The sequence below is a fragment of the Chionomys nivalis genome, chromosome 4 (genome assembly GCF_950005125.1).
Source record: "Chionomys nivalis chromosome 4, mChiNiv1.1, whole genome shotgun sequence".
Taxonomy (NCBI): domain Eukaryota; kingdom Metazoa; phylum Chordata; class Mammalia; order Rodentia; family Cricetidae; genus Chionomys; species Chionomys nivalis.
This window is the reverse complement of record NC_080089.1, coordinates 74,943,631-74,969,566: the sequence shown is the minus strand read 5'-3', so window position 1 is coordinate 74,969,566 and position 25,936 is coordinate 74,943,631. Positions and strand designations below refer to the sequence as shown.

The window sequence follows — 25,936 nt, the reverse complement described above, 5'->3', positions numbered from 1 at the left end:
ATCTTTTCTTATTTTACAAACCAATTCCAGTTCCCACTCCCTCCACTCCTCCCACTCCCTCCACCTTTCCCAATGCCACCGCCATTCACTCCTCAGAGAGGATAAGGCTTCCAATGGCAAGTCAACAAAGTCTAGCACATTGTTTGAGGCAGGACCAAGGCCCTCCCTACTATATCTAGGCTGAGCAAAGTATCCCTTTAAAGAGACTGGGTTCCAAAAGTGTCAGTACAAGCAGTAGGGATAAATCCTTGTCCCACTGACACTGCCCCACAGTCTGCCCCAGCCATACAACTGTCACCCAGATTCAGAGGGCCTATTTAGGTAGTAAAGGGGAACACTCCTCCATTGCTGGTAGGAATGCAAACTTGTAAAACCACTCTGGAAATCAGTATGGGGTTTCTCAGAAATCTGGGAATCAACCTACCTCAAGACACAGCAATACCACTTTTGGGCATATACCCAAAGGAAATGCAATCATACCACAAGGGAATTTGTTTCTCTGCCTTTTCTTAAGCTCAAAGTATTCTAGAAAAGCTCTCCAGACAAACACTAAGCTGGATATCAGAGAGAAATATCACTGCTACCTTCTGGACTGGAGGGAAAGAGGGTCTAAGTCTCTTCAGAACCTGCTGTGGAATAATCCTGCATACTGTGAAGATATATTACTTTCATTAGTTAATAAGAAGCTTACAGGCAGGTAGCCAGACAGGAAATATAGGCAGGACAACCAGACACAGAGGACTCTGGAAGAAGGAAGGGCAGAGACAAACAGCCAGACGCCAAGGAAGCAGGACGTATAAAAAATGAGGAAACAAGCAGGGACATGATGAAGCATATATAAGAAATCTGGGTGAATTTAAGTGTAAAAGTTAGCTAGTAATAAGTCTGAGCTATCAGCTGTGCGTTTATACATAATATTAAGCCTCTGTGTTGGTTATTTGAGACTGACAGCCAGAACTGGGAAAGAAACATCCACCTACAAGATCTGGCTCTTACTAAAGCAGTTTTTAATTAATTAATTGCTTAATTTCCCTGATTATCCTCTTTTCCTCTTTATATTAATATTATTGATCTTAGATTTTCTCCTGAGCTCTATTAGAATTGATTGCATTCATTTCTGCAATATTTACTTATGCTCTTCTATCCCACCTGCTTTTTAGATTACAAAGTTTGTTTAAACTTTCTGGTCCATTTGAAGTTCTATCTTTTGTTCATCAACAATGCTGTGTATTAATGATGCACTTTAAATAGTGTCACAGTAATTTTAATGAAATAATTAGCAGGAGAAGAAATAAACTTGAGAATCTCAAAAGCTTCCCAGACTGTTTTACAGAAAAGATATTGGTCTTAATAGATACTTGGCACATTTTTAGGGTCACCCTAATGTGTTTGGTTATATTTCTGGACAGAAAATTCTGAGACAACTGCCCTACAATTGATTTCCTGCTATTTAAATGGTTTGAGAGTTGATCCAGGAAGGGCATATGGGGACTGACTGTTGAGACTCTTGAGAAATCGAAGTCCAGCTCTGAAACCCGTGGAAATAGTTACTTCATATGGCTAAAAGGATCTTCCAGCTATAATTAAATGTAAAATCATAGCAGAGAGAGGGAGGTTACCTTGGGTTAGCCATGAAGGTTAAGTACAATTACAAGAAACCTTACAAATCGAAGAGGCAGCCGTAAGTGTGAATAACTGTGTTTCCAGTTTTAAAGATGAAGAAAGTTGAAAATCAAGCATACATATATTCTCTAGAAGCTGAATATAGGCAGAACAAGAATCATAGAACTGTCAACACAGACTTTAGGTCAGAATAACTTATTTTGGACTGAACTTCCAGGACTGTAAGCTAATAGTCTTGAATGGTTTGAAGTCAAGCCCTCTATAGCAACATGTTTTAAAAGCAATCATCAGCTAATCCCCTAGACAAGGGTAAAACCTCAAGCAAGATCCATGAACAAACCTCTGACTAGATCCCACAGGAAAACCTAAGGAAGCAAATACTTCCTCTTCATTGCCTGTACCTACTGAGAAAGACACCAACACACCAACACACCTACCATATGAGTTGTTAGTTTGGATTACATTTCTGGGTGTTTTGGGCTCTTACCTGTGATAGAGAGTAGAACATTAAACAAAGAGATTGAAATAATTGTGGGAAAAGCACCACTTTATCTGGTCTTCCTTTCAGAACTCAACTGTACATTCAGAACTCTAGGGAAATGAAACCTCACTAAGGTCCATGACTCAAGCCTGGGTCTCCAACAATCAACTGAAACTAATTTTGCCTTCTCAAGTACATTCTGTTTCTCAACTTAACATCTGAAAAACAGATAGACGAAAAGATACCTTCAAGCCAACGCTCATGCACATAATGCCTTGTAGAGAAGCTGAGGTGAGAATACAAGGCCAATCTAGGCTAGCAGGACCAATCTGTGAGGACGGGGGCAGAGACAGGAGAAATGATGGAGGAGAAACAGAATATTTTAAAGGCACATGGGACAAGGGCATGTGCTCAGCTATGTTCGTAACAGCCTTGTTTGTCATAGCCAGAACAGGACACAACCTAAATGCCCCTCAACCGAAGAATGGATAAGGAAAATGTGCTTCATTTACACAATGGAGTACTATACAGAAGAAAAATAATGACATTCTTGGATCTATCAGCCCTTTTAAAATATTTTCATAGTTAACATTTTGGTCTCAAAAATCACATAGCATAGTCTTACTATATTACTCAATGGGTGGATAAACTCTCTGAGCAGCGCTACCTTTGTGCTTCCTTTGAACCTTTACAGCACATCCCGCACACTGTTCTGGCTATGAGTTTCTATTCCCTGCTGTGTTTTCAGTGGGTGCTCCTCGAGGCCTGGGATGGCATTGCAGACCCCAGACAGGACTGCCATGTTCTTTCCCCAGTGACTTTTGAGATTCACCAGGAGATCTTTAATAGTCTGAGCACACAAGTGTGATTTTTGGTCACAAGTACAAATGAGTATCACAGAGGCCTGTTTTCTTCTCACCATGCAGAGCCAAGATAAATTTCCTTGCTTTCTGGTTCCACTTGATTTCCTGATTTATGTGGTAGTGTCTGATCTGATCCCTTTCACTGCGTAGAATTTGTTCCTGCTCCTAAGGCATGGTGACTGAAACCAAAGCTTTAGGTGACATGGAACACTTCACTGACTCCCTGAACTTTATTCCCACATCCCTACATTTATTCCTTGCCTTTTACAGTTCCTTTCCTTTGTTTACAAAGCCTTACAGTGCATTCAAGAGTATGTTTTATAGATCAACGCCTTGGTCAGTCATCAACAGAGAAGCTTCCTCCTGCAGCAGATGGAACAAATATGAAGACCCACAGGCAGACATTGTTCAGAGTGAGAGACTTTGGAGCACTCAGTCCTAAATGGGATGTCCCTGCCAAATCTCTCCCCTCAGGCCTCAGGGAATCCCATGGAAGAGGATGTGGAAAGACTATAAGAGCCAGAGGGAATGGAAGACATCAAAAAAGCAAGACCCTCTAAATTCACATGATCAATGACCATATGAACTCACAGAAACTGACGCAGAATGTACAGGGCATGCACAGATCGGCACCAGGTCCTCTGCACTTTTATCATGGCACCCAATTTAGTGTTTCTAGGGATTCTTGGTGTGCAAATAAAAAGGTCTTTGATTCTTAAACCATCATCCACCATAACCTAGTAGGCTTCATCCCAGAGATGCAGGGATGGTTCAACATACAAAAATCTGTCAATGTAATCCACCATATAAACAAACTGAGAAATAAAAACCACATGATCATCTCATTAGATACCGAAAAAGCTTTTGACAAAATACAACATCCCTTCATGATAAAAGTCTTGGAGAGAACAGGGATACAAGGAACATACCTAAACATAATAAAGGCAATATACAGCAAGCCAACAGCCAACATCAAACTAAATGGAGAGTAACTCCCAGCGATCCCACTGAAATAAGGAACAAGACAAGGTTGTCCACTCTTTCCATAGCTATTCAATATAGTTCTTGATGTCCTAGGTAGACCAATAAGACAACAAAAGGAGATCAAGGGGATACAAATCAGAAAAGAAGTCAAACTCTCACTGTTTGCTGATGATATGATAGTTTACATAAGCAATCCCAAAAATTCTACCAATGAACTTCTACGACTCATAAACACTTTCAGTAATGTTGCAGGACACAAAATTAACTCAAAAAAATCAGTAGCCCTCCTGTACAAAGATGATAAAAGGGCTGGGAAAGAAATCAGAAAACAACGCCCTTCACAATAGCCACAAATAGCATAAAATACCTCAGAGTAACTCTTAGACAAACTATTGGAAGACTTGTATGACAAGAACTTTAAATCTTTGAAGAAAGAAATTGAAGAAGACACCAGAAAATGGAAAGATCTCCCATGCTCTTGGGTAGGCAGAATTAACGTAGTAAAAATGGCAATCTTAACAAAAGCAATCTACAGATTCAATGCAATGCCCAGCAAAATCCCAGAAAAATCCTTCACAAACCTCAAAAGAACAGTACTCAACTTTATATTGAAAAGCAAAAAACCCAGAATATCCAAAACAATCCTCTATAATAAAAGAACTTCTGGAAGCATCACAATCCCTGACTTCAAACTCTACTACAGAGCTACAGTACTGAAGACAGCCTGGTATTGGCATAAGAACAAACAGGAGGACCAATGGAACCGAATAGAAGACCCGATATTAATCTACACTTTTTCAAATACCTGATTTTTGACAAAGAACAAAAAATATCAAATAGAAAAAAGAAAGCATATTTAACAAATGGTGCTGGCATAACTGGATATCAACATGTAGAAGAATGAAAATAGGCCCATATCTATCACCATGCACAAAACTCAAGTCCAAAAGATCAAAGACCTCAACATAAAGCCAGCTACACTGAACCTTATAGAAGAAAAAGTGGGAAGTACACTTGAGCGCATTGGAACAGGAGATAACTACCTAAATATAACCTAAGCAGCACAGACACTGAGAGAAACAATTAATAAATGGGACCTTCTGAAACTGAAAAGCTTCTGTAAAGCAAAGGACATGGTCAACAAGACAGCTTTCTAAATGGGAAAAGATCTTCCCCAACCCCACATCAGACAGAGGTCTGATCTCCAAAATATACAAAGAACTAAAGAAATTTGTCATCAAACAAACACATAATCCAATTTTTTAAAAAATGGAGTACAGACCTAAACAAAAAACTATCAACTGAGGAATCTAAAATGGCTGAAGACAGTTAAGGAAATGCTCAACATCCTTAGTCATCAGAGAAATGCAAATCAAAACAACTCTGAGATTCCATCTTACACCTGTAAAAATGGACAAGATCAAAAACACAGAAGACAACTTATACTGGAGAGGTTGTGAGGGAAAAGGAACACTTCTGCATTGCTGGTGGCAATGTAAGCTGGTGCAGCCCCTTTGGATATCAGTATGGTGATTTCTCAGAAAATTAGGAAACAACCTTCCTCAAGACCCAGTAATACCACTTTTGGGTATATATTCAAAGGATTCTCAATCATGCCACAAGGACATGTGCTCAACTATGATCATAGCAGCATTTTTTGTAGTAGCCAGAATCTGGAAATAACCTAAATGCCCCTCGTCTGAAGAATGGATAGGGAAAATGGAGTACTACACAGCAGAAAAAATAACGACATCTTGAATTTTTCAGGAAAATGGATGGAGCTAGAAAACATTATTTTGAGTGAGGTAACCCAGATACAGAAAGACAATTATCACAGGTACTCACTCATAGGTGGGTTTTAAACATAAATCAAAGAAAACCAGCCTACAAACCATAACCCTGGAGAACTTAGACAACAATGATGACACTAAGAGACTTACATAGATCTAATCTACATGGGAAGTAGAAAAAGACAAGATCTCCTGCGTAAATTGGGAGCATGAGGACCTTGGGTGAGGGTGAAGCAGGGAGTGGAGAGGCAGGGAGGGGAGCAAAGAAAAATATAGAGCTCAATAAAAATCAATAAAAAAGGAAATAGAATTTTTAAAAAAAGGTCTCTGATTCTAGTGCCTTCTCCTGTTGGTTTGTCCTGTCCAACTTTAATGTGATAGTTTTTGTTCCTTCTTATATTTTAATTTGTTATATTTTAAATGCATGAGCGAATGAAAGAATACCTAGTCACTAGGGTAAAGGTTAACAACTGGACTGTCCTTCCTATCTGCTGAGAGAGGAAAATCCATTTTCTCCAACAGAGTGACACTGGAAATAGAACCAATCCAGGGCAAGTCTTGTGTCTAACTAACATTCAATCGGACTCCACAGTGTGTGTGTGTGTGTGTGTGTGTGTGCGCGCGCGCGCGCACGCGCCCGAGCTTCTATTTTATTTCAATTTGGTGTTTTTGTTTGTTTTTTGGTTTGATTTTGGAGTATTGCTTTATTCTATTTTATTGGTTTGGGATGGTCATTGGGGTTTTGTTTAGTTTTTGTTTGTTTGTTTGTGAAGAAAGAACTTAAAGTTAGGTAAGTAGAGGAAGAGGAATAAAAAAGAATGTGAAATATAAACAAAATATATTTAAATTTAAAAGTTGTTTTTACAACTTGCGTGTGAAAAAGAGCATGTTTTAGTATAAATTATACACATGGATGGAACTAGGTGTGTGTTCTATTGAGGAAAAGATACTGATTACTGTGTAATTTAAGGAAGCTTATAGATCTCTTGTCACAAGTTTTTTAAATTGCTCTTTTACTCTGGGGTTTTTTGCAGGAAAATAAATTCAATATACATTTTAAATTCTCTGTTACTGTATTTCACTATTCATTAGTAGCCATGGTGGGCTGAAATGACAGAATATTACTCACAATTAAGCATCATGTTAGTTTCTGTTTCAGCACTGACAAAGTCCTGAGGCACTTAACATAATTCTCATTCTCTCTTCTCTCTCTCTCTCTCTCTCTCTCTCTCTCTCTCTCTCTCTCTCTCTCCTCCTATAAATGATTGTATAATTTCCAGAACTGAAGGTATAGTGCTTCTCCTTCCCTGTTGTGTACAAACACTGACCACTGACTTTGCAGTAAAATGGAAAGTAAGGAGGGAAACTTGATATAGGGTTTAAGTTTTCAGAAATTTGGAAGGCAGCTATGCTCACCACTATTTTGTGATTTATAAAGCTGCAGATTCCCTTGGGTCTCCTCTCTGAGACCATTGCCCCTCAGGTGCAATCAGTGAGTAGTGTAGTGGCCTGGTCTTCTGAGCCCTTCTGACAGCCGCCTTAGAGTGTTTTTATATAACACCTTGTTTTATACCTAAATAAGAGAGAAATTGGCATTGCTTATAATTTTTCATGCTTTCTCCTCAGCTTTCATCTTCCCCATCTTGATCAAAACACAGAGGTAGATTTAGTAATGTGTATACCTTATCAGCAGAGGCATCTTCACTCTAAACTTTTAAATTTTCCAGCTTTCCTCCCCTGAAACAGGAAGAACAAGAAAGCAGAAGAAAACACATAACTCCAGACAGACTTTGAATGATGGATTGAGCACTAGACTGAATGCTTATGAGGTGGCTGCCTGTGTTTGGGGATGAGGATTTCTTCTGCCCCGAGCAGAACTGCACTGTAAGCTAATTATTCATTGTAAATGTCTTGAGAGATCACAGTTGCCAGACTGTGGAGTTGCCAGGAGGCTCTGGCTAAGATTCGATGATTATGATACAGGGAATATGAAGTGATGGTTCTTCAGTTGAACAATAATTTTGGTTTTCCAGTCTGTTTTCTTTAAGTTCTATGCAAAATCTTTTAGCCTTCATTTCTTAAAAACTTGAGTATTTACGATTTATGTCCTCTTCCTTCCAAACTGGATAAAGTGCTCTCACAAAGCAGAACATACGCAAAGTAGAAAAATTTCTGAAGCACACCAAGAAAAAATTGCCAGCACACTAACTACTTATAATGACAAAAATCTATTAAATCCAAATTTTTTTATTTCTTGTAATAGCTAGAATATTACTAAAATAATACTAAGAATTTATGACAATTATTCAATCATGAGTATATATACATATAATTTTTGGAAGATGCAATGTCAATTAAGTATTTCTATGTATGCATTCATGTATTTGCTCATGTGTTTTGATGTGTATACATGTGCACACATGAGTGAAGGTTAGAGGTCAACCTTTGGTCTCCTTCCTGAGGAAACAAACACACTCTTTTTTGAGACTGGGTCATTCACCAGGACCTTAGCCTCACTAACTGGATTGTCTGGCTGGTTCCATCTCCCCAGCACTAAGATTACAAGTGCATACCACAGCATCTACCTTGTTCTGAGGATTGAATCAGGTCCTCAGGTTTCCATGGTAACACTTTGCTGTGCCATCTCTGTGCCCCATTTATTTTCCTTCTTATTTCTTGTTTTAGATGTACAAGAACAAATTAAAATATTTTTCCACTCTATTTCTGCTATTTTAAATTATTTTTTTGTTTGAACAAATTTTGATTTACTTTTTTCTTTCTTTTATTTCTTGAATTTTAGCAAGGTCTTATTTAATTATTGTTTTTTTAAAATTTTATTTTACATTCCTTTCACAGTTCTACCCTCCACCCCTCCTCCTGCCCTCACCCCACTATCCCCCCAGTCCCAGCCCCAACCACTCTTCCCAATGAGTAAGGGCTCCCTTGGGAAGTCATCAAAGTCTGGCACATTAGGGGAGGACCAAGCCCCTCCTCCCCCATATTAAGACTGAACGTGGCATTCCACCACAGGGAATGGGCTCCAACAAGCTAGCTCATGCACCAGGAACAGATCCTGGTCCTACTGTCAGGTGCCTCACAGATAGTCCAAGCTTCACCGCTGTCTCCCACATATGTGGACAGATTTTTTAAAAAACTGTAATTCATAGACTGGTGCTTTCCCCACTTAATAGTCAGCAACTACGAAAAATACAAAAGAACTTTATCAATTGTAAGCAAGTAATGACCCACATAATTAAAACAAAAGTTTCCATCTGGTAAATATTTTAGTATAAGACGCACTTACATTTTATAGTTTTTTAAATAAAAAACTATGTCACATATAAACAAACAAACAAAAAGCAGAGGCTGGTATCACAAGTTTAATATATTTTAAATGTAAACATACATTCAAGTAGCACATTTAAAGAATACTATAATAGATTTCCATTTCTTAATCTCTAGTCTTATCTTCAATGGTATACTATTAACTTATTAACTAAAAATATATTACTTAATGTATCCCCCAATATAGTCAATACCATACTTTCTATACTGTAAACTGGGTTATAAAGCAACAATTTAAAATGTCTGAATCACAAACAAACCCCAATGTTTGGGAATTCCTAATGACAGACCTTGGCTTGAAAGCTACAGACAGCGATTAAGGAAAGGTACTTGGATATTTCCAGTTGACTGCTACAAACCTCCCCACGCAGCTGACAGCAGCAGAAGGCAGTCAACCTGAAGATCCACTCCACAAAGAGTCAGCCTGTGCTGAACCAAGACCGCAGCTCCCAGTTACCGCTTCAACACGGAGAAAATAAATTAACACCAGTGAGGAGAGCATACGCACACTCAAAAACACACTTTCACACCGCTCCAGAACCTTCCCTGCTGTACTTATTCATGCTTGGAAGAAGGTTTTCAAAAATCCCTTTCTCGAATCAGGTTTATACTGCGTTGATTCTCAAAAACAAGAAAAGCGGCTTTTAGCGGTTTGAAAATGGCAATTCCGTCAAAGCCATACTGTGATAATTTTCATTCAGTTTAATGTCTATGGTTTCACCCTAAGTAAAATCCCTTGCATCGCATCAACCTGCAAAGTCTCTACTGGCATCATCAGTTCCAACCCATTTTATGCATGAAGTGACTCCTCCCTGGAGGAAGAAAAATGCAGTAGATGCAAATATTTCTCTATGTGGACTAAGTTCTAACCAAGGGGAAACAAGCACTGTAGCTGTGGTGTTCTAGCCAATGGCCAGGTGTGGTTCAGCTGAGGTGAGGCTGGACTGTGCTTTTTAGTGTCATTTCGGGAACTTGTGGACATTCACTCAAGCCTCAAGCCTGTGTCAAAGAATTTCTGAAGCTCTGACCTTCTGGAAAAAAAAAAATCTGCAGCAATCAGAAGCAAGAAGCAGCAGGCTCCTGGAGTTGCACCAATTCCCCTAAAGAGAGCAGTTAAAACAGTTACGCTGTCCCTCAGCTCCCGTGTCTGTCCTACCTACCCTTTATTTAGTCCAATCCAGTCCAGCATTTCACTTTCACCAATAAAGCATAAGCGCTGAAAGGAAATTTTTACTTAGCTAAGCAATGGTTTTTTTAAAAAAAAAAAAATGGGTTGCTAGTTTTTAAAACTTTATTTCTAAATATTCTATTTTAGTTTTCACTGGTGCAATATAACCAAATGTATTCATTCCCCTTCAACAACATTAAACTGTCAAGCGAGTTCTACTTAATATTAGAAAATTATTTGTAATAGTATTGGGAAAATGTTGGCATAGAATTTAACTGGGCTCAGCATACCCCATCAAAAGTGAGAGTGAGAATCTATCATAATATAGGAACCTTTAAAATAGATTTTACTGATAACGCATCCAAAAGAGAATACACACTTTTAAATAAATAAAAAAAGTGTATATACATAATATGATACATAGAGAGATGAAATGATTCCTGATGATTTTAAGGAAGTCCCCATTTATCTGCCTTTGATTGCAATCATAAACATAATACAGCTCGGTTTTGTTATTCCCACAATCCCTTAGCGCTAGTGGCAGCCACACGAGCGTACCACCATGTTTCTGTACTTCTTCAAAATGACATTGGAGCTGTCATCAAAGTACAGGACGGAGATGGCATTCAATTTGGTTGGAGCACAACAGGGCTTGGGAACGTGGTCAGGAAACATCAGGTGTACCTGGCAAAGAAAGAACATAAAAAGGGAAGTGTGTCTTTTGGAGAAATGGGGTAAACATTTTAGTTACAGCTTTAAGAATACGATGTTGACGTCATGATTCTGACAGGCATATTTGTCATCTGACTCCTTTATATACCATAGATGACTTGGAGACAGGGGCTGCTCGACAGGGTGCATTGTCAAGCAACAAGCACTAAGAATCAACAGTTCTACATATTGGGGGCTTAAAATGAGCACATCAGATAAAGCAAGCTCTGTAAGGAATACTGAGTGGAATTTTTCGGGGAGGCTGGACATGACACTTAGTAATGACTTGCTTTAACTGAATAGCTGTCTCTGTGTCCACTACAAGAATAACAGAGGCTGTGTACTCAAGTCAGTACAGACACACTTGGACTACAGAAAGTTTTAAGTCTGCAGGATATTGTAGTGGGATAGTTAAGCCATGCCTCACAAACAGTATTTCAACTCTTACTCCTACGTAGAAAAGACAAGCTAAAAACCACAATGAAGTCAAATCTATACTGGCTTTGCCTGCACTCGGGACCCTTTTTGTCCTACTGGGTTGTCCTGTATAGCCATGATATGAGGTTCTGTTCCCAGTTTACTAGGCCATGTTTGGTGGATATCACTGAGAGCCTTTTTTTTTTTTTAAGAGGAACAGAGAAGGAGTTGATCTGGCCTAGAAAGGGGAGGTAGGAGAAGATACTGGGAGGAATGAAGGGAGGCGAAATTGCTCTAGTCAGGATGTAATGTATGAGAGAAGAATAAAAGTTAAAATAAATCGAATACTTGTTTTAGAGCAATGATATCAACTCTTTTTCATAGAATTTTTTACCGAACTGACTGGAGCTTAACATCGTCTTTCTTTCCCTACGCACTCCTTAGACAACTGTCAAAGAAGCAAGCTGAAGTTGAAGCGAGGGGTCCAGAGAGTTTGCAAATTGAATATCCATTCCCTTAAAAGACTGAAAATGTATGGAAAAGTGAAGCGCTTAAGTAAAAGCTCGGAACTCATTTTAATCAGGCTGGCAGTTTGCCTGTGTGTTATAATAATTGAGCCAGAAGCCAGAATGTGGTTCCCACCTACTCTGGCCCTTCCCCCAAAGGAGTTTATGGGAAGTCCCCTTGATGAGCCTTAAGGGATCCACAAAGAAGCAAACATGGCCTCTCAGAGTTTTGGCTCCACAGTCTCCTGGCTGAGATGATATAGGAGGCTTGCATGTGAGCAAAAGCACCGGATAAATGAGTATTTCCACATGAACTTGAAATTTCCTAAGACCTTGCAAAACTAAAAGTCATGGTGCTTTTACAGATTTCAGATACAATGTATATTCCTCATCAGCTTGATCTCCCATAACCCTCACAGGCATGATTGATAACCCCCAAGGTTCCAATGGCCTTGGCAGCCTTCACAAGCAGCCGCTCCAAGCAAAACGGATTGTTCTTAAATGATGCTTTGAACGCATTCGTCATAAAAAAACGCTCTTCTGTAACAAAAAGTCTGACTGTCTTCTCATTCCACGTCCTTCACAGAACAAATGCAAGAATATTTACAACAGCACAAACACTGAAGTCCCACTTGCCCTGTGACCTTCAGGTTTGGAGTGATATGTCTTCTCTACAGGATAATAAGTAACACAGATAAAGATCTTCTAACTTCACATCAGGGTTTCTTTTTGTTTTCTCTTTGATACCACTTTCAGACTATAGCCATAAGAACCAAAATACTTATTTATATATTTATGAGAAAAGAAACAAAATAAATATGAAAAAAATGATTTTTTGACAAAGGATTTTCTTTTTTACAATCAGTATTCATGTTTAGCCTGAGGGAAATTTGACAAATTGGACAAATATCTAAGAAAGCAAAATTCTGCTTCCTTCATCAGGCATCAATACTCTACAAATAAAAACAGATAAAGGATTTTGAGAAATAAAGTAGCATCATTTTATAAGCTGTCTTAGTTAAGGTTTCTGTTGCTGCAATGACGCACTGTGAACACAAGCAACTTAAAGAGAAAAGGGTTTATTTCATCTTACAACTTGTAGTCCATCATCTGAGGAAGTCGGGCAGGAGTCTGGAGGCAAGAACTGACGCACAGGCCATGATAAATGATACTTAGAAGTTTACTCCTCACGGCTTGCTCAGCCTGCTGTCTAGTAGCACCCAGCCCACCAGCCCAGAGGGAACTCATCCAGCATGACCAGAGCCCTCCCACATCAACCATAACCAAGGAAACGTACTCGAGGCCTGGCCACGGGTCAATTTGGTGGGTGCGGTGAGGCAGGGCACATTTTTTCATTGAAGTTCCCTCTTCCAAAATGACCCTACCTTGTGTCAAGTTTAAATAAAACTATGCAGCACATAAATTAACAGTAGCTGTTTCTCTCTGTCACTACATACGTAGTGGTCATGACTGCTCCTTCAAAAAAGGAATCATGAGCATGCTTCTCAATCTCCTGGCAGGTCTGAGTACAGTACCCTTGCAGAGCCTAGCTGCTCCCTATTGCTCACGTTAAGAAGTGTTTGTGAAGTGAGGCATAGCTGACTTTAATTCTCCCCAGGGATTTACTTTATGTCTCACCTACTGTCATTAAAGTAGGCTTTCTCATGAAAAGCACTTTTGTTTTTTGAGACAGAGTCTATCTATGTAGCCCTGGTTAAACTGGAACTCACTCTGTAGACCAGGACCTGCCTCTACCTACCTCTAAGTGTTGGGATTAAAGGCATGTGCCACCACTGCCTGGCTGAAAAGAACATTTTATATGTGGCTGCCTATTAAAATGCTTATTTGCTTTCTTGTCCTCTCACTGATGTTTTTTTTTTTCCAAAAGTTTATAAGACTCGTGCTTATCCACCATAGACAACATTTCAGACAAGCCAGGAAAGTCTACAGTGTCTTTTAAGTCGAAGTGGTAAAGGTAAGCATCAAGTGACGTGAGAAGTCCTTCTGTCTATGTGTTGCTTTTATTGGTTAATGAATGAAGAAACTGGCTTGGCCTGATAGGGCAGAGTAGAGCTAGGTGGGGAAAACTAAACTGAATGCTAGGAGAAAGAAGGCAGAGTAGAGAGAAATCATGGAGCCACCAGAGACAGATACATTAAAACCTCGCCGGTAGGCCACAAACCTCAGAGTAAAATATAAAATAATAAAAATATAAAATAATAAATAAAATAATAAAAATTTAATATGTAAGCGCTCACTAGGAATATGCTATCATGATTAGCCAAGCAGTGATTTAAGTAATACAGTTTCTGTGTGGTTATTTCTGGAGTCCAGGCAGCTGGGAAACAAACAAGTGGCCTCCTACTACAATCAAGGAATTCAAATACTTGATATGTCCGTTTATAATTATATTATATTTACGTGAGTCCTTATTTAAAAACTAGTTATTCTATCCATCGGCTTTTAGGTCTAAATGGGTCAAAGGGAAAGCTAAACTTGTTTGGAGCAAAGGTTACGAAATCAACCTCCCTCACACGATAGGGTCGTTCTGTCAACAGCAGACAACTCAGCTTCTATCAGTGCCTTGTGGCTCTACAGCTGTGTTTTCTACTTTTTCTCCTAGATAGATAATTATGGTTTTCATATTAACTCAGGCACTAAATAGCAATTCTGTAACTTAATCTGGTGCACCTCCTAAGAGACTGCTTGCAGTCTTCCAGGGACTACCTTCTGACACATCAGTGTGTGGAGAGAGGTTGGCTTGGGTTCATTAGACAGAATACAATCACAGATCCTCGAGTCAACAATTCACTGTCTTAAGCACAGGAACATGCTGAGGTTACTAGAAATGTAATCATTGCTAAATATCCAGAAGTGTGGAAGAAGAAAAAGGAAAGATAAATTTCTTTTTTTAAATGACAAAAAAAATAAGAGGAACTGAGGAGAAGGAAAACTCAAGTGAAAATATCCTACTACTTATACATCATATTCAATGGCTATAATGGCAATGTATATAAAGAACTTGCTTGAAATAATTATGTCAAAACTCTCAGATGAAGTTCAGTGCAGCTGTTACTCAATGTTTCAGCAGAGACGACTAGTGAATTGCTAGTTTAAAATATCTGGTTGATCTCTGTGTAATGATGAAAGCCATGCAGAGTAGCGACTTCACTTCATTACTTCAGTTTTCCCAGCTGAATTTGTCCCAATTCTGAGACCAGGGTTATTGATTCAAACCAATCTGAATTTCTTACTATACCCACAGTTGCTACCCTACCCCAGCCCCGCTACAAGTTACAAAGGAATTTAAAAACTTGAGGTTGATAATTACATTTTCTTTAAAACAACTCTATACTGTGTTTTTATTAGAACCAGGTTCTACCCCATAAGCATAAACCTTACCAGAGTCTGGACTATGGCATGGTTGGTGGCATTCATGTGGGCATTAAGTGGAAAAGAACATTCTCCATCACAATAAAATGCAGCATACCCTTCTGGTGCTATAATCCAATCCTGAAATGCACAAAATCCAGAAAATTCACATCATACAAGTCACAGTAAAGACAGATAATTCTTAAGGAGCACTTAAATATATCCTACCTGAATAAGTTTCCTTCCTTAATGCAACAATTATTCTAAAAGTCCAGCTTAACCTACATTCTTTAATTTTTAATTGACATTTACAACAAAAGTATAAATATTTTTACAAGAAATGGTCATTTCCAATTTCTCCCAAGAGGTTACTATATAAAACATAGTCTACATTAATCATTCTGTTTTTTAGAACAAAACTAAGATCATAAAATAGTATTCTAAATATTGTTTAAACTGGAAATGATTAACTCTGGGACATTCAAATGAACCACAAAAAGTAGGGAGTGGATGAAGTCCTGAATGGATCTGTTACTGACAGGAGCAAGGCCATGTCAAAGACCCCAGTGATTCGGAGTCCTGGGAATGACAAGGCCTTGCTTGAGCTAGGCTCAGAGAAATAGCAAGGCTGTGCCTGGGATAGGCTCAGAGGAAAAGCAAGGCCTTCCCTGTAATAAGCTCAGAGGAACAGCAAGGCCTTCCCTGGGATAGGCTCAGAGGAATGGCAAGATCTCCCCCAAGTCGAAGTAATAATGTTGACAATATGTGCAGAAAATATTGACCGCAGCTTCATCCTCCAGGACAACTGTAGCTGCCACTGCTCCCTCCAGAGACCACCTATGAACATTAGTTAGTCCACCTTAGCCTTCATCTGTATATAATAAGCTCTGAGTGTCCTGGCTACTGCTGGGACAGCTTCATCAGAGCACATGACCCATGTGATTCCAACATTTCTGTCTGTCATTTCTTCATTCCCAGCCACCCTAGTCAGGTCAATACAAAAGCCCTGCAGGCCAAGGCAAGTGGGTCCTTGACCCCAGGAATTCACATCAGTCAAGCAGGGAAGATGGCAGTGACAAGTGCAAGCATGCAAAGAAAAGCAGAAGGGGGTAAGCCATGGGGTGAGCAGGCTAGAGAGACTGTTATATGTTGGTGCTTTGGAGGAGTTTTGAGGAATCATAGAAATAAGGTAAAAAACATTCCAACTGCATCAGGGTTTAGACTGTGCTCTGGAGACATGTCCAGAGGAAAGGAACTATGAGGATGCCCTCTCCCAACCTCTGGCACAATTGCACCTTGGGTCTGAGTTGCAACAAGATTTAAGGGGAGGTAAACTCACTCCTTGACAGCAAACTTTGTTTAGGACAAGAGATTCAGAGGACAATACCAATGGTTTTAACTGCTTTCCTGTGTTTGGGTGACCTGATCCAGACTCAAAAGCAGTCCAGTCCAAGGAGAAGTCCACTGGATCCACAGACCCACCCAGCAGCTTCGTTACATCCTTCCGGACCTGGTTTTATTAATCACTCCCTCAATTTTGGAGGCCACTTCTCTAACTACCTGATGTCCCAATGGGTCCCAGTCAACTATTTGAAATGGGCTATGACTTTACTCAAATGTGTTTCTCCTTTATTATTTTCTTAGGGATTTCTCTCAAAGAGACCTGGAGAGCCACTCTGCTATGGAATGGTACCCATGTTAAATTTAAAAAAAAAAATGGAACTCTTAGAATTTAGGCCTCTACCAAGTACAACAGCTCTCCCGGCCCACCGTCACTGAAAAACTGCAGTGCACAGAGTATTAAATGGGTCCCTGGCTATAATCCCTGAAGACATTGCTTGTTAGACACCATTCAAGTACACAATGTCAGTGGCATTAATGTTATTCAATGGGCCACTAGTGGCTCCATAGAAGTAATAATACAGTGTATTGGCATCACCCAATCTCCAGCTAGAGAAATGATTGTATATGGAACTTTAGCAATTGGCAGCTGTCAGCCTTTGCAGTATCACCAGTGGGTCAATTGATGACCTCAGTTTGGATAAAGGGGGTTACAGCCAGATACCAGACAGAATTTGATATGTCTCACAGATTGCCAACACATATGTGTGACAGCAACTCATAATGAAAGCAAATATAATTGGGAAATAATTAATACCCACTTCTGGAGTGCTTGAACACACCATAACAATATTGTAGATATGGCCCAAATACATTGTACACCCTGAAATTGCAAAAGGCTTATAGCCAGATTGTCTCCCCTGCTAAGACTGCAAAAGTGAACTTTGATAAGGTTCAAGGCTCCAATCACTTTAATTTGTTAAAGCTTTCCTTGTTTTTGTGTTGGTCAGAGTGGCTGTTTGTTCTTCCTTTGGTCAGCCTTACTGCCTGGTATTGGGCATTGCAAAAAACCAGTTTGGTAGTAAAAGTGAAGACACCCTGAACATCTAAGTAATAAGAAAGGGGGAAATATTATAGCAGGTAAAACTCAGAGTGACTGTATATTATGATCATGGCCTTGTCAAGACCCCAGGGCCTCAGATTCATGGGAATAGCTAGGCCTTCCCCTGGAATAAGTACAGACATTGTCAGTGTATACAGAAAATATCAACTGCAGTTTCCTTCTCCAGAATGACTACAATGTGAGTCTGCTCCCCTCCAAAGACCCACACACACAAAAACACACATACCTAGATACCCTTCCCTTCTTCATTCAAGTTCTATAGACTAAGTGCACTGAGTTTCTGGGCTACTACTGGTGCATCTCCACCAGAGAACACAGTCCAGCTGATCCCAGATTTTCTGCATGTGTATCTGTCCTTTCTTCACCTGTTGCCCTGTTCAGGTCAAATCCCAAAACTACATAGGTTTCAACAATAAAAGACATAGAGAACAGGACTGAGATAATTCTCTTCACTGTTAGACAACACATTCCCAGCGTAAGAGTCTTCCAGACCAATGAAACTTTATCATCTGCTTTATCTCATGTTTTTCTTTTTATTATTATATTAATTTACAATGTTTTAGACAAAACAAATTACAGCAAATTCTTGAACACTGTGTGTGAAAATTTTCTAGGAAATTAAAAAGTGTCCCATGGAATATTTATTATGATTTCCCCGCCCCCAGAGAAACAAAACTCTGTGTGTGATTATGAATTATTATCTGTAATGAAAGTTTATTCATAAAATTGGACGTTTTGTGAAGCAGAGGACATCATCACTCTAGTAAAGGGACAACCTACAAAATGGGGTAAAGTCTTTATGAGCTGTACATTTAAAGGAGTATTCATTTCTAGACTGCATGAAGAATCAAAACAATTAAACATTAATAAAATTAACAACTGAAATAAAAAATGGGAAAAGAACTTTAGTTCTAAAAAATGGCATACAAATATCCAAGAAACTTTCTCTTAGAGTTCAGCATTCTTAACCAATAGACTACTGAAAACTAAAACTTTTTTAAAATTTCAACTTACCCTAGTTATAATTCCTAAAGTAAGAACAAACAAAGAAACAAAATGTTGGCATGGATGTGGAAAAAGAGGAACATTTATTCACTGCTGGGGAGAAAGAAAACTGATGCAGTCACTACGGCTATCACCACTGAAGTTCCTCAAAGAACTTAAAGTAAACCTACCACATAAATCAGCACAGCACTCTTGAGTATACCCAAATAACTCTAGATCCTACTATAGAGATGCTAATCATCCATTTACATTGATATTCTATTTACAATAATCAGAAAATCAAAACAACCTAGATGTTGATTGGTTGATGAGTGGATAATAAATATATAGCATATTAATGTTACTGAATATTATTCTGCTGATCATATAATGAAATTAACAGGTAAATGGATGGGTCTGGAAGTACTCTTTATGAGTGAGATAACCCAGATCCATAAAGACAAGCATCATATTTTTGTCTCATTTATGAATGTTATCTTTGAATATTCAGATGTGTGTATTTTATTTGAAATATCCAAGGAAGTTGGGAAATCACAATGGGCTATGGGAATGAACTTTTAAGAAAAGTGAGATGCAATGCATCAGTATAAAGTGTTAAATATGACTAGTGGAACCGGAATAGTTAAATTTGAGTGAAAGGGGCAATTTCAGGATAGAGTAGAGTATATATAACATTAAAGACCTTGTCTCAAATGTCATATAAAAACACATCACTGCAGAAACTTCTTATGTATAACATATGCATATATACACATACATACACAGAGAGAGAAAAAGAGAAAAGAAAATCAAAATGGAGTTACTCTAAACAATGACCCAACTTGACAACACAAGCTAAAAAATAAAAAAGCCTAGTACAAAGAATAGGTTGTTTCTTTAAGACTTGTTGACCAGTGAGGTTCCAAAGACCTCCAAACATTACAAGCTATTATCTGTCAGTGTTCTTGGTTGCCTTCCAGAACTTGACAATAAGACTTTATTGCTGAAGATACCACACACTCCATGAAACATGGAGAAACCTAGTGGAATAGACCTGGATGCTTCATCTCTACCAGCTAGCTTCACAGTGCTGGAAGGCACTATCCTTATTATTGAAGGAGGAAAGCAATCATTAATCTTAACCCAGCTCTGAACTGTATCAGATACAAAGATGACTGGCCTGCCAAGACATGCCCCCTGGTACAATAGTGGCCCTAATTTCTTGGAACTAACCAACCATTTTCCAGCTGGATATGTTACAGTCCACAAAATGAAACCTACCTGGCACCAATATTTGATCCAGAACCTATGGCAAGAGAAGTCATAGGCTCTAGAGGATAATCTACTGCTATTCTGCTGCTAAATGGATACAGCATTACACTAGTGACTGGTTGTTATACCCATAAACTATGAGACCTCTCAGTCCTCTTCAGAAAAGTTTGCATTGCAGTAGATAGTAATCAATGCAGAGATTTGCACTAGGCAAGGTGCAGAGAGTGAGAGACTATAGAATGATCAGTCCTAAATGGAACATACAGCCACCCCCTCCCAAAGCTCAGGGGGCATTGGGGATGTAGGAGCAGAAAGATATTAAAAGCCAGAGGCTGTGGATGACTACAAGGAAGCCGTGTCTTCTGGACACAGTAGGATAAATACACAATTTGGAATAGCTTTAACAGTATGCACAAGACCCAAAGCGAGACCAAATCTCAGCATGGACAGGGAAATTGTATATATAATCCCAGCCCTAAATAAGTTGCTAGTGCCAACTGCTTCTCAAGAGAGGAAGAGACTGTTTTCTCTAAAAGTGTATCCCCTGATAAACTGACCATTGTCCACTGAAAGGTGCACATACAAGAACATTTGAGCAGCACAAATTTGTCTCAGTTTTTTGAAGGAACATGAAGTTGGAGGGGTAAGGAAGGAAAGTAGGTATGGGAAGAACTTATGAGGGAGAAAAAATATGAACAAAATATGTTAGATGAAATTTTCAAAAAACTAATAAAATACAAAATAACAAAAATAAAGACAATAAATATTAATGTACGTTTCCATCTTAATATTATTTTATAACCTTGTTTAATTTTGTGACTCGAATACTATGAATATGGCTCAAATACTGAGAACGTGTTGTGATAGAACACAAAAGAAATATAAAACTTCGTATCAAATTGTTCTCAGAGTCATAAGAAATTATTTTTTTTCTTTCTTCTCTACCTCATTTGTGAAACACATTAAAAACATGATAATATGAGTTTTGAGTGAAAGAAAAAATTTTGGGCAAACCTACCTTATGATTTAAACTTAATAGTTGAAATTTCTATTTCCTAGACAGAACCGGGATCCTACCAGAGTTAATGTAGGTGTTTATACTAATCCAAACAATCTTCATGAAATTAAAAGCTCTGGAGGTGCTGTGGAGATGACTTAGTGGGTAAGTGCTGGCTGGGCAGGCAGGAGGACCGAAGTTTGGATACCCAGTACCCAAGGAAAATCTGGGAGATGCAGAACGTATCTATCATGCTTGCTTATAATTCCAGGATTTTCCACATTGGAGTAGGAGACATGACAATCTCTGGCCTTTCTGGCAGTCAGCATACCCCCCAAAGACTATGAGCTCAAGATTCAGTGAGAGATTAAAATTTCAAAGTGTAAGATGGAAAGTGATAGGGTGGGACATGTGGTGGTCTCTTCTGGCCTGCACACATGCTCACAGACATGCACATGCATATGTGTACAAAAAATAATTTTATTGTATATGCAGGGCCTGGTAATATATGCCTATACTCCCAGTACATGGGAGCCTGAGGTCAAAGGAGCATTCAAAGACATCTTGGGCTGCATAAGGAGACTGTGACTCATGCAAAACAAAAGATTTGGGGTATTCAAAGGACAGTGTTGATTTTATCCATTTTTAAATGTTAAGTTTAAGAACATTATATTTCCCTAGATGGTTGTTAAACCCAACTCATTTTGTTCCAATGACAAAATAATAATAAGGAAATGAAAATGATATGTGTGAATCACATGCTGAGTCATCTTCAAAAATGATTATTATATTGGAGCAATTACTAACAAAGACTCTGACTTGCCAAGGATTTGAGATAAAGCAGAAAAGAAACACCTAAAGTGAACCAGCTTACCTGCCATCCCAGATCCCGGAAACTCACATAGAGCTCATGCTTTTTGCAGGCTTGCTTTTGTTCACTGGTGTTATAATCTGCAGATTAAAGAAAAAAAAACTTATATTTTAAACAAATGACTGCCTATTAGGTATAGAAGTATACAACTTCCCTTGCGAGGTTATGAATAAGGTTTCTGAAAGAGATTATCTATGTTAAGCACGAGTTTGATTCTTTTTTTCTCTGTAAATTATTTTTATTGCCACATTACAGATAATGCAAACTTAAGGATAACATAAAGTTTAAAACAAAAATTTCAAAATGTTTTCACCTATGAATATATTGGTTTAATATTCTTATTGTTATTTTTTTTTATTTATTTTTCGAGACAGGGTTTCTCTGTAGCTTTTGGTTCCTATCCTGGAACTAGCTCTTGTAGACCAGGCTGGCCTCAAACTCACAGAGATCCGCCTGCCTCTGCCTCCCGAGTGCTGGGATTAAAGGCATGTGCCACCACCGTCCGGCTTCTTATTGTTATTTTAACATGATATTTATAGTATACCATGAGGCAAAAGTAAACTGGAATGGCACAGTTGAAAAGTGTGGAATCCAGAATTGAGTAAAAAACAGAAATATACACAAGATTAAAGAATTTAAAATCCTGGATGTTCTAAGCTTAATACTCATATGAACTACATTTGTCAAGCAGTGGTTTTCCTCTTTCAGTGAAAATATTAGAAAAAATAACAAATCATGGTTGTCAGACTATTGTCTGCACAAATCATCCCATGAAAATGACATACTTCATTTTTGAAGAAATAGTGAAACCTAGATATAGAAATGTCTAAAATACAACTGGAAAAATGTTAGCCAGAAATATAGAACATATTAAAGAACTCTGAATCAAGGTCAGAGGACTAAGAATTCTACTTATTTAAGCTCCACTGACCAAAACTGGGTTAATTTAAATATGTATAAATAATAGAAATTGATTAAAATACTTGAAATATATTTTAATCAATAGGTTCCACAGAGATACTTTAAAATGTTTTAAAAGGTTGTTAAACACATGTGACAGATGCTAGAAACCATATATCTTTGGGAGCCTAATTAAATGATAAAAAAGGATCACAAATTTAGCTGGCATTTCCTACATATATTTTTTTTTCCTTTAGTGGGACTGAGAATTTTGGCTTAACTGTGTCACTCGGGCAAGTTAATTTTGTAGAATGTAGAGTATTGCCGGGTGGTGGTGGCGCACGCCTTTAATCCCAGCACTCGGGAGGCAGAGACAGGCGGATCTCTGTGAGTTCGAGACCAGCCTGGTCTACAAGAGCTAGTTCCAGGACAGGCTCCAAAAGCACAGAGAAACCCTGTCTCGGAAAAACAAAAAAACAAAACAAAAAAAAAAAAAACAAAGAATGTAGAGTATTATTTGCCTTATAAGATTCCGAAAAGAATTCTATTGTCACATCTATGCCAGCCATAGGCTGGTGCTGCCATTCACTGAGTACTAGCTATGAACTGTGTGATTATTTATTAATTCAGTCACACTAGTGATACATCACATAAATATGTGGTGCATATTCATGCAATATTTTCTGAAGAGGTGCTTTCAGAGAAGATGCCAGTGTCTTCTGAGATTTTATTTAAGTAGGTATCATCAATATAAGATATTCTGTTTTGAGTGTCTGAGCATCACTCAAAAGCATGTCTACTTTTAGGCATATTCATTATGGCTAAAGAAAGTATCCAGACAGAAATCAATCAAACGAAAAGCTCAAGAAACCCACTCCTTTTTCCATTTCATTCTCAAGTCCATTCTATCATGAAATCACACACATAACTTTCAAACAGATTTCAAACCCACTTGCCCACTCTGTCCATCATTGCTCCTGGACCAAACCACCATCACTATCCAGAGTTACTGCTGTATCCTGAGTGGCAGTCTCCCCTCCTCCCCTCCACAATAAAGTGCTAAGTTGGCTTCCATCAAATCAACTGTGCATTTGTCTGAAAGAATCCTTCCATCCTTGATGGAGTCTTCTCTAGCTAGCACATTTAAATACTGTAACTCTACCACAATAGTCCTTATTTCTCTTTTTTGGTTAGGGCGAATTAGTGTTCCACTTACACTTTGTGAAATTCTCTGGCATTATTTATTCATTACATGCATGATGTCTTATCTAGATTGCATCTCTTAACTAAGTCCTCACCAAGACAATCTGTTTAACTCTGGTTCACTGTTGTATACCAAGTACAAAAAAATAGTAACTGATTCATAATATGCATTTCATAAAATTTGGAGAATTAATGAACTTATTTCCCATAGTTCTCCATGAGTAATTTAAAATAGACACATTGTTTCTAGTATATTTTTTCAATACATTGAAAAATATTAAAATTTCATAATTTATCATAAGTCTAAATATGAACGTAAAACTCTAATCTTGCATCTTAAACAAAGTAAAATATCTCAAATATACAAAAACGTTATAGAACATTTTTTATGTTTTCTCTGGGATTTGCTCACACTTTTTACAAATAGCATTCTAAAGGATTTTTATTGGCAAAAAGGGGAAAATTAAAAAGCAATATATATACATATATACAATATTTTACCATCCATATTAATGATTCAACTGCTAATAAAAGAGCATCACACCAGAACCAAATGATGACTCAGTTGTCCTTATAATTACTTCAAATTATTATTTGTCTGATGTCAATTTAGAAAACAAAATAGTAATTAAAATTTGAACAAGGTTTTCCTCTTATTCAATAATTGAATAAATATATGTTAATAGTGAAAAATGAAGAAAATTCATTTTAAGAGTATGTCCTCTTGCATTCAGGGAAATTTCTTCCTTAATTTGAATAATACCCTCAAACAGTTCTATTCAGGCACTGGAAAATTATGTTTTTGACAATTAACATTAAATGAATACATTACACACACAGATTAGATAGATAGATGATAGATAGATAGATGATAGATAGATAGATAGATAGATAGATAGATAGATAGATAGATAGATAGATAGGCAGGCAGATAGATGATAGGTAGGTAAGTAGATAGATAGACAGACAGACAGACAGATAGATAGATGCTACATGTACAGTTATTACAATTGCATGTTTAAAAAGAAAGTAAAATTAAAAGCCCAAATATCTCATATAATTAAAGTAGTTTCATAAAGATTAAGTGTGATATATATTATATCACATAAATGTAATGAGCAATTAAGTTTAAAATGGACTCCTGTTCCAAGAGTCTGATGTCATGGAGAGTTCTATCCATATGCTTATTCTGTCAGAAATAAAAATTAACGGGTACTGAGGGAAGTAAATATTTTAGCCAAATCAGTAAAGTCTGGAGTTAGGTTCATGCTCAATGGTTGGCAAACTAAGCTACAGGAAAATGGGCAAGGAAATGATGTTTCTAGCTTTAAAAATATCAAGTGGCAGTCCCTAGGAGATTAAATGAAATGGACATAATTCTACAAATGAAATCATGCACCCAACTCCACTATGCCCACAGCTGCTTGCCAGGAATCTTGACCTTCACCTGGACTCTCACTCCACTAGTAACTCATCAGAGCCCGTACCCACCAGGCCAGGTCACCTGGCATGAAGACACATGTAATTTATCTGTGTTCCCCATCATAACTCCTCCCAACTCTGACCACTATGGAGCAGTTTGTACCAGACCCATCCTTAAGGCTCAGAGAAGCCCACACATCCTATGCACTGACCAGGCAAGCCTACATGACTCTGTCCTGCCTGTGTATTACCCCATTCCCAGCCCTACACCTGAACTCGCAAACAGAGCTTGGCCCAGCCTGATGAGCCCAATCTACACGTTTCCTAACCTCCAGGTCAGGCCAGGTGGCACAGCCTAGGTACCAGCCCAGTGTGCTGTGTCCACTCAGATGCACAACCAACGATAGAAGATCACACGGGCAGATCTCATATAAAAATAATATAAAGTATCAAGGCATCATGAACCCTCCCCCGAAATCTACCAGTACTATCAGAAATGAGAATCACATAGATGAAACCCAGGATACAGAAGCTAAAAGAAAAATCACAAACTCTATCAAAAA

General features: G+C 38.2%; 1 protein-coding gene across 1 annotated transcript in view; it reads right to left on the bottom strand.

Moving 5' to 3' along the window:
- Positions 1-9,851: 9,851 nt before the first annotated feature.
- The window catches only part of Bmp5 (bone morphogenetic protein 5), a 122,350-nt gene continuing 106,265 nt past the window's right edge, over positions 9,852-25,936 (bottom strand). Inside the window, exons 5-7 of the mRNA XM_057767494.1 lie at positions 21,852-21,928; positions 15,291-15,401; positions 9,852-10,938 (exon numbers count right to left, since the gene is read on the bottom strand). Coding sequence (XP_057623477.1) covers positions 10,789-10,938; positions 15,291-15,401; positions 21,852-21,928 — 338 coding nt within the window. The 3' untranslated portion in view covers positions 9,852-10,788. The remainder of the gene's footprint in view (positions 10,939-15,290; positions 15,402-21,851; positions 21,929-25,936) is intronic.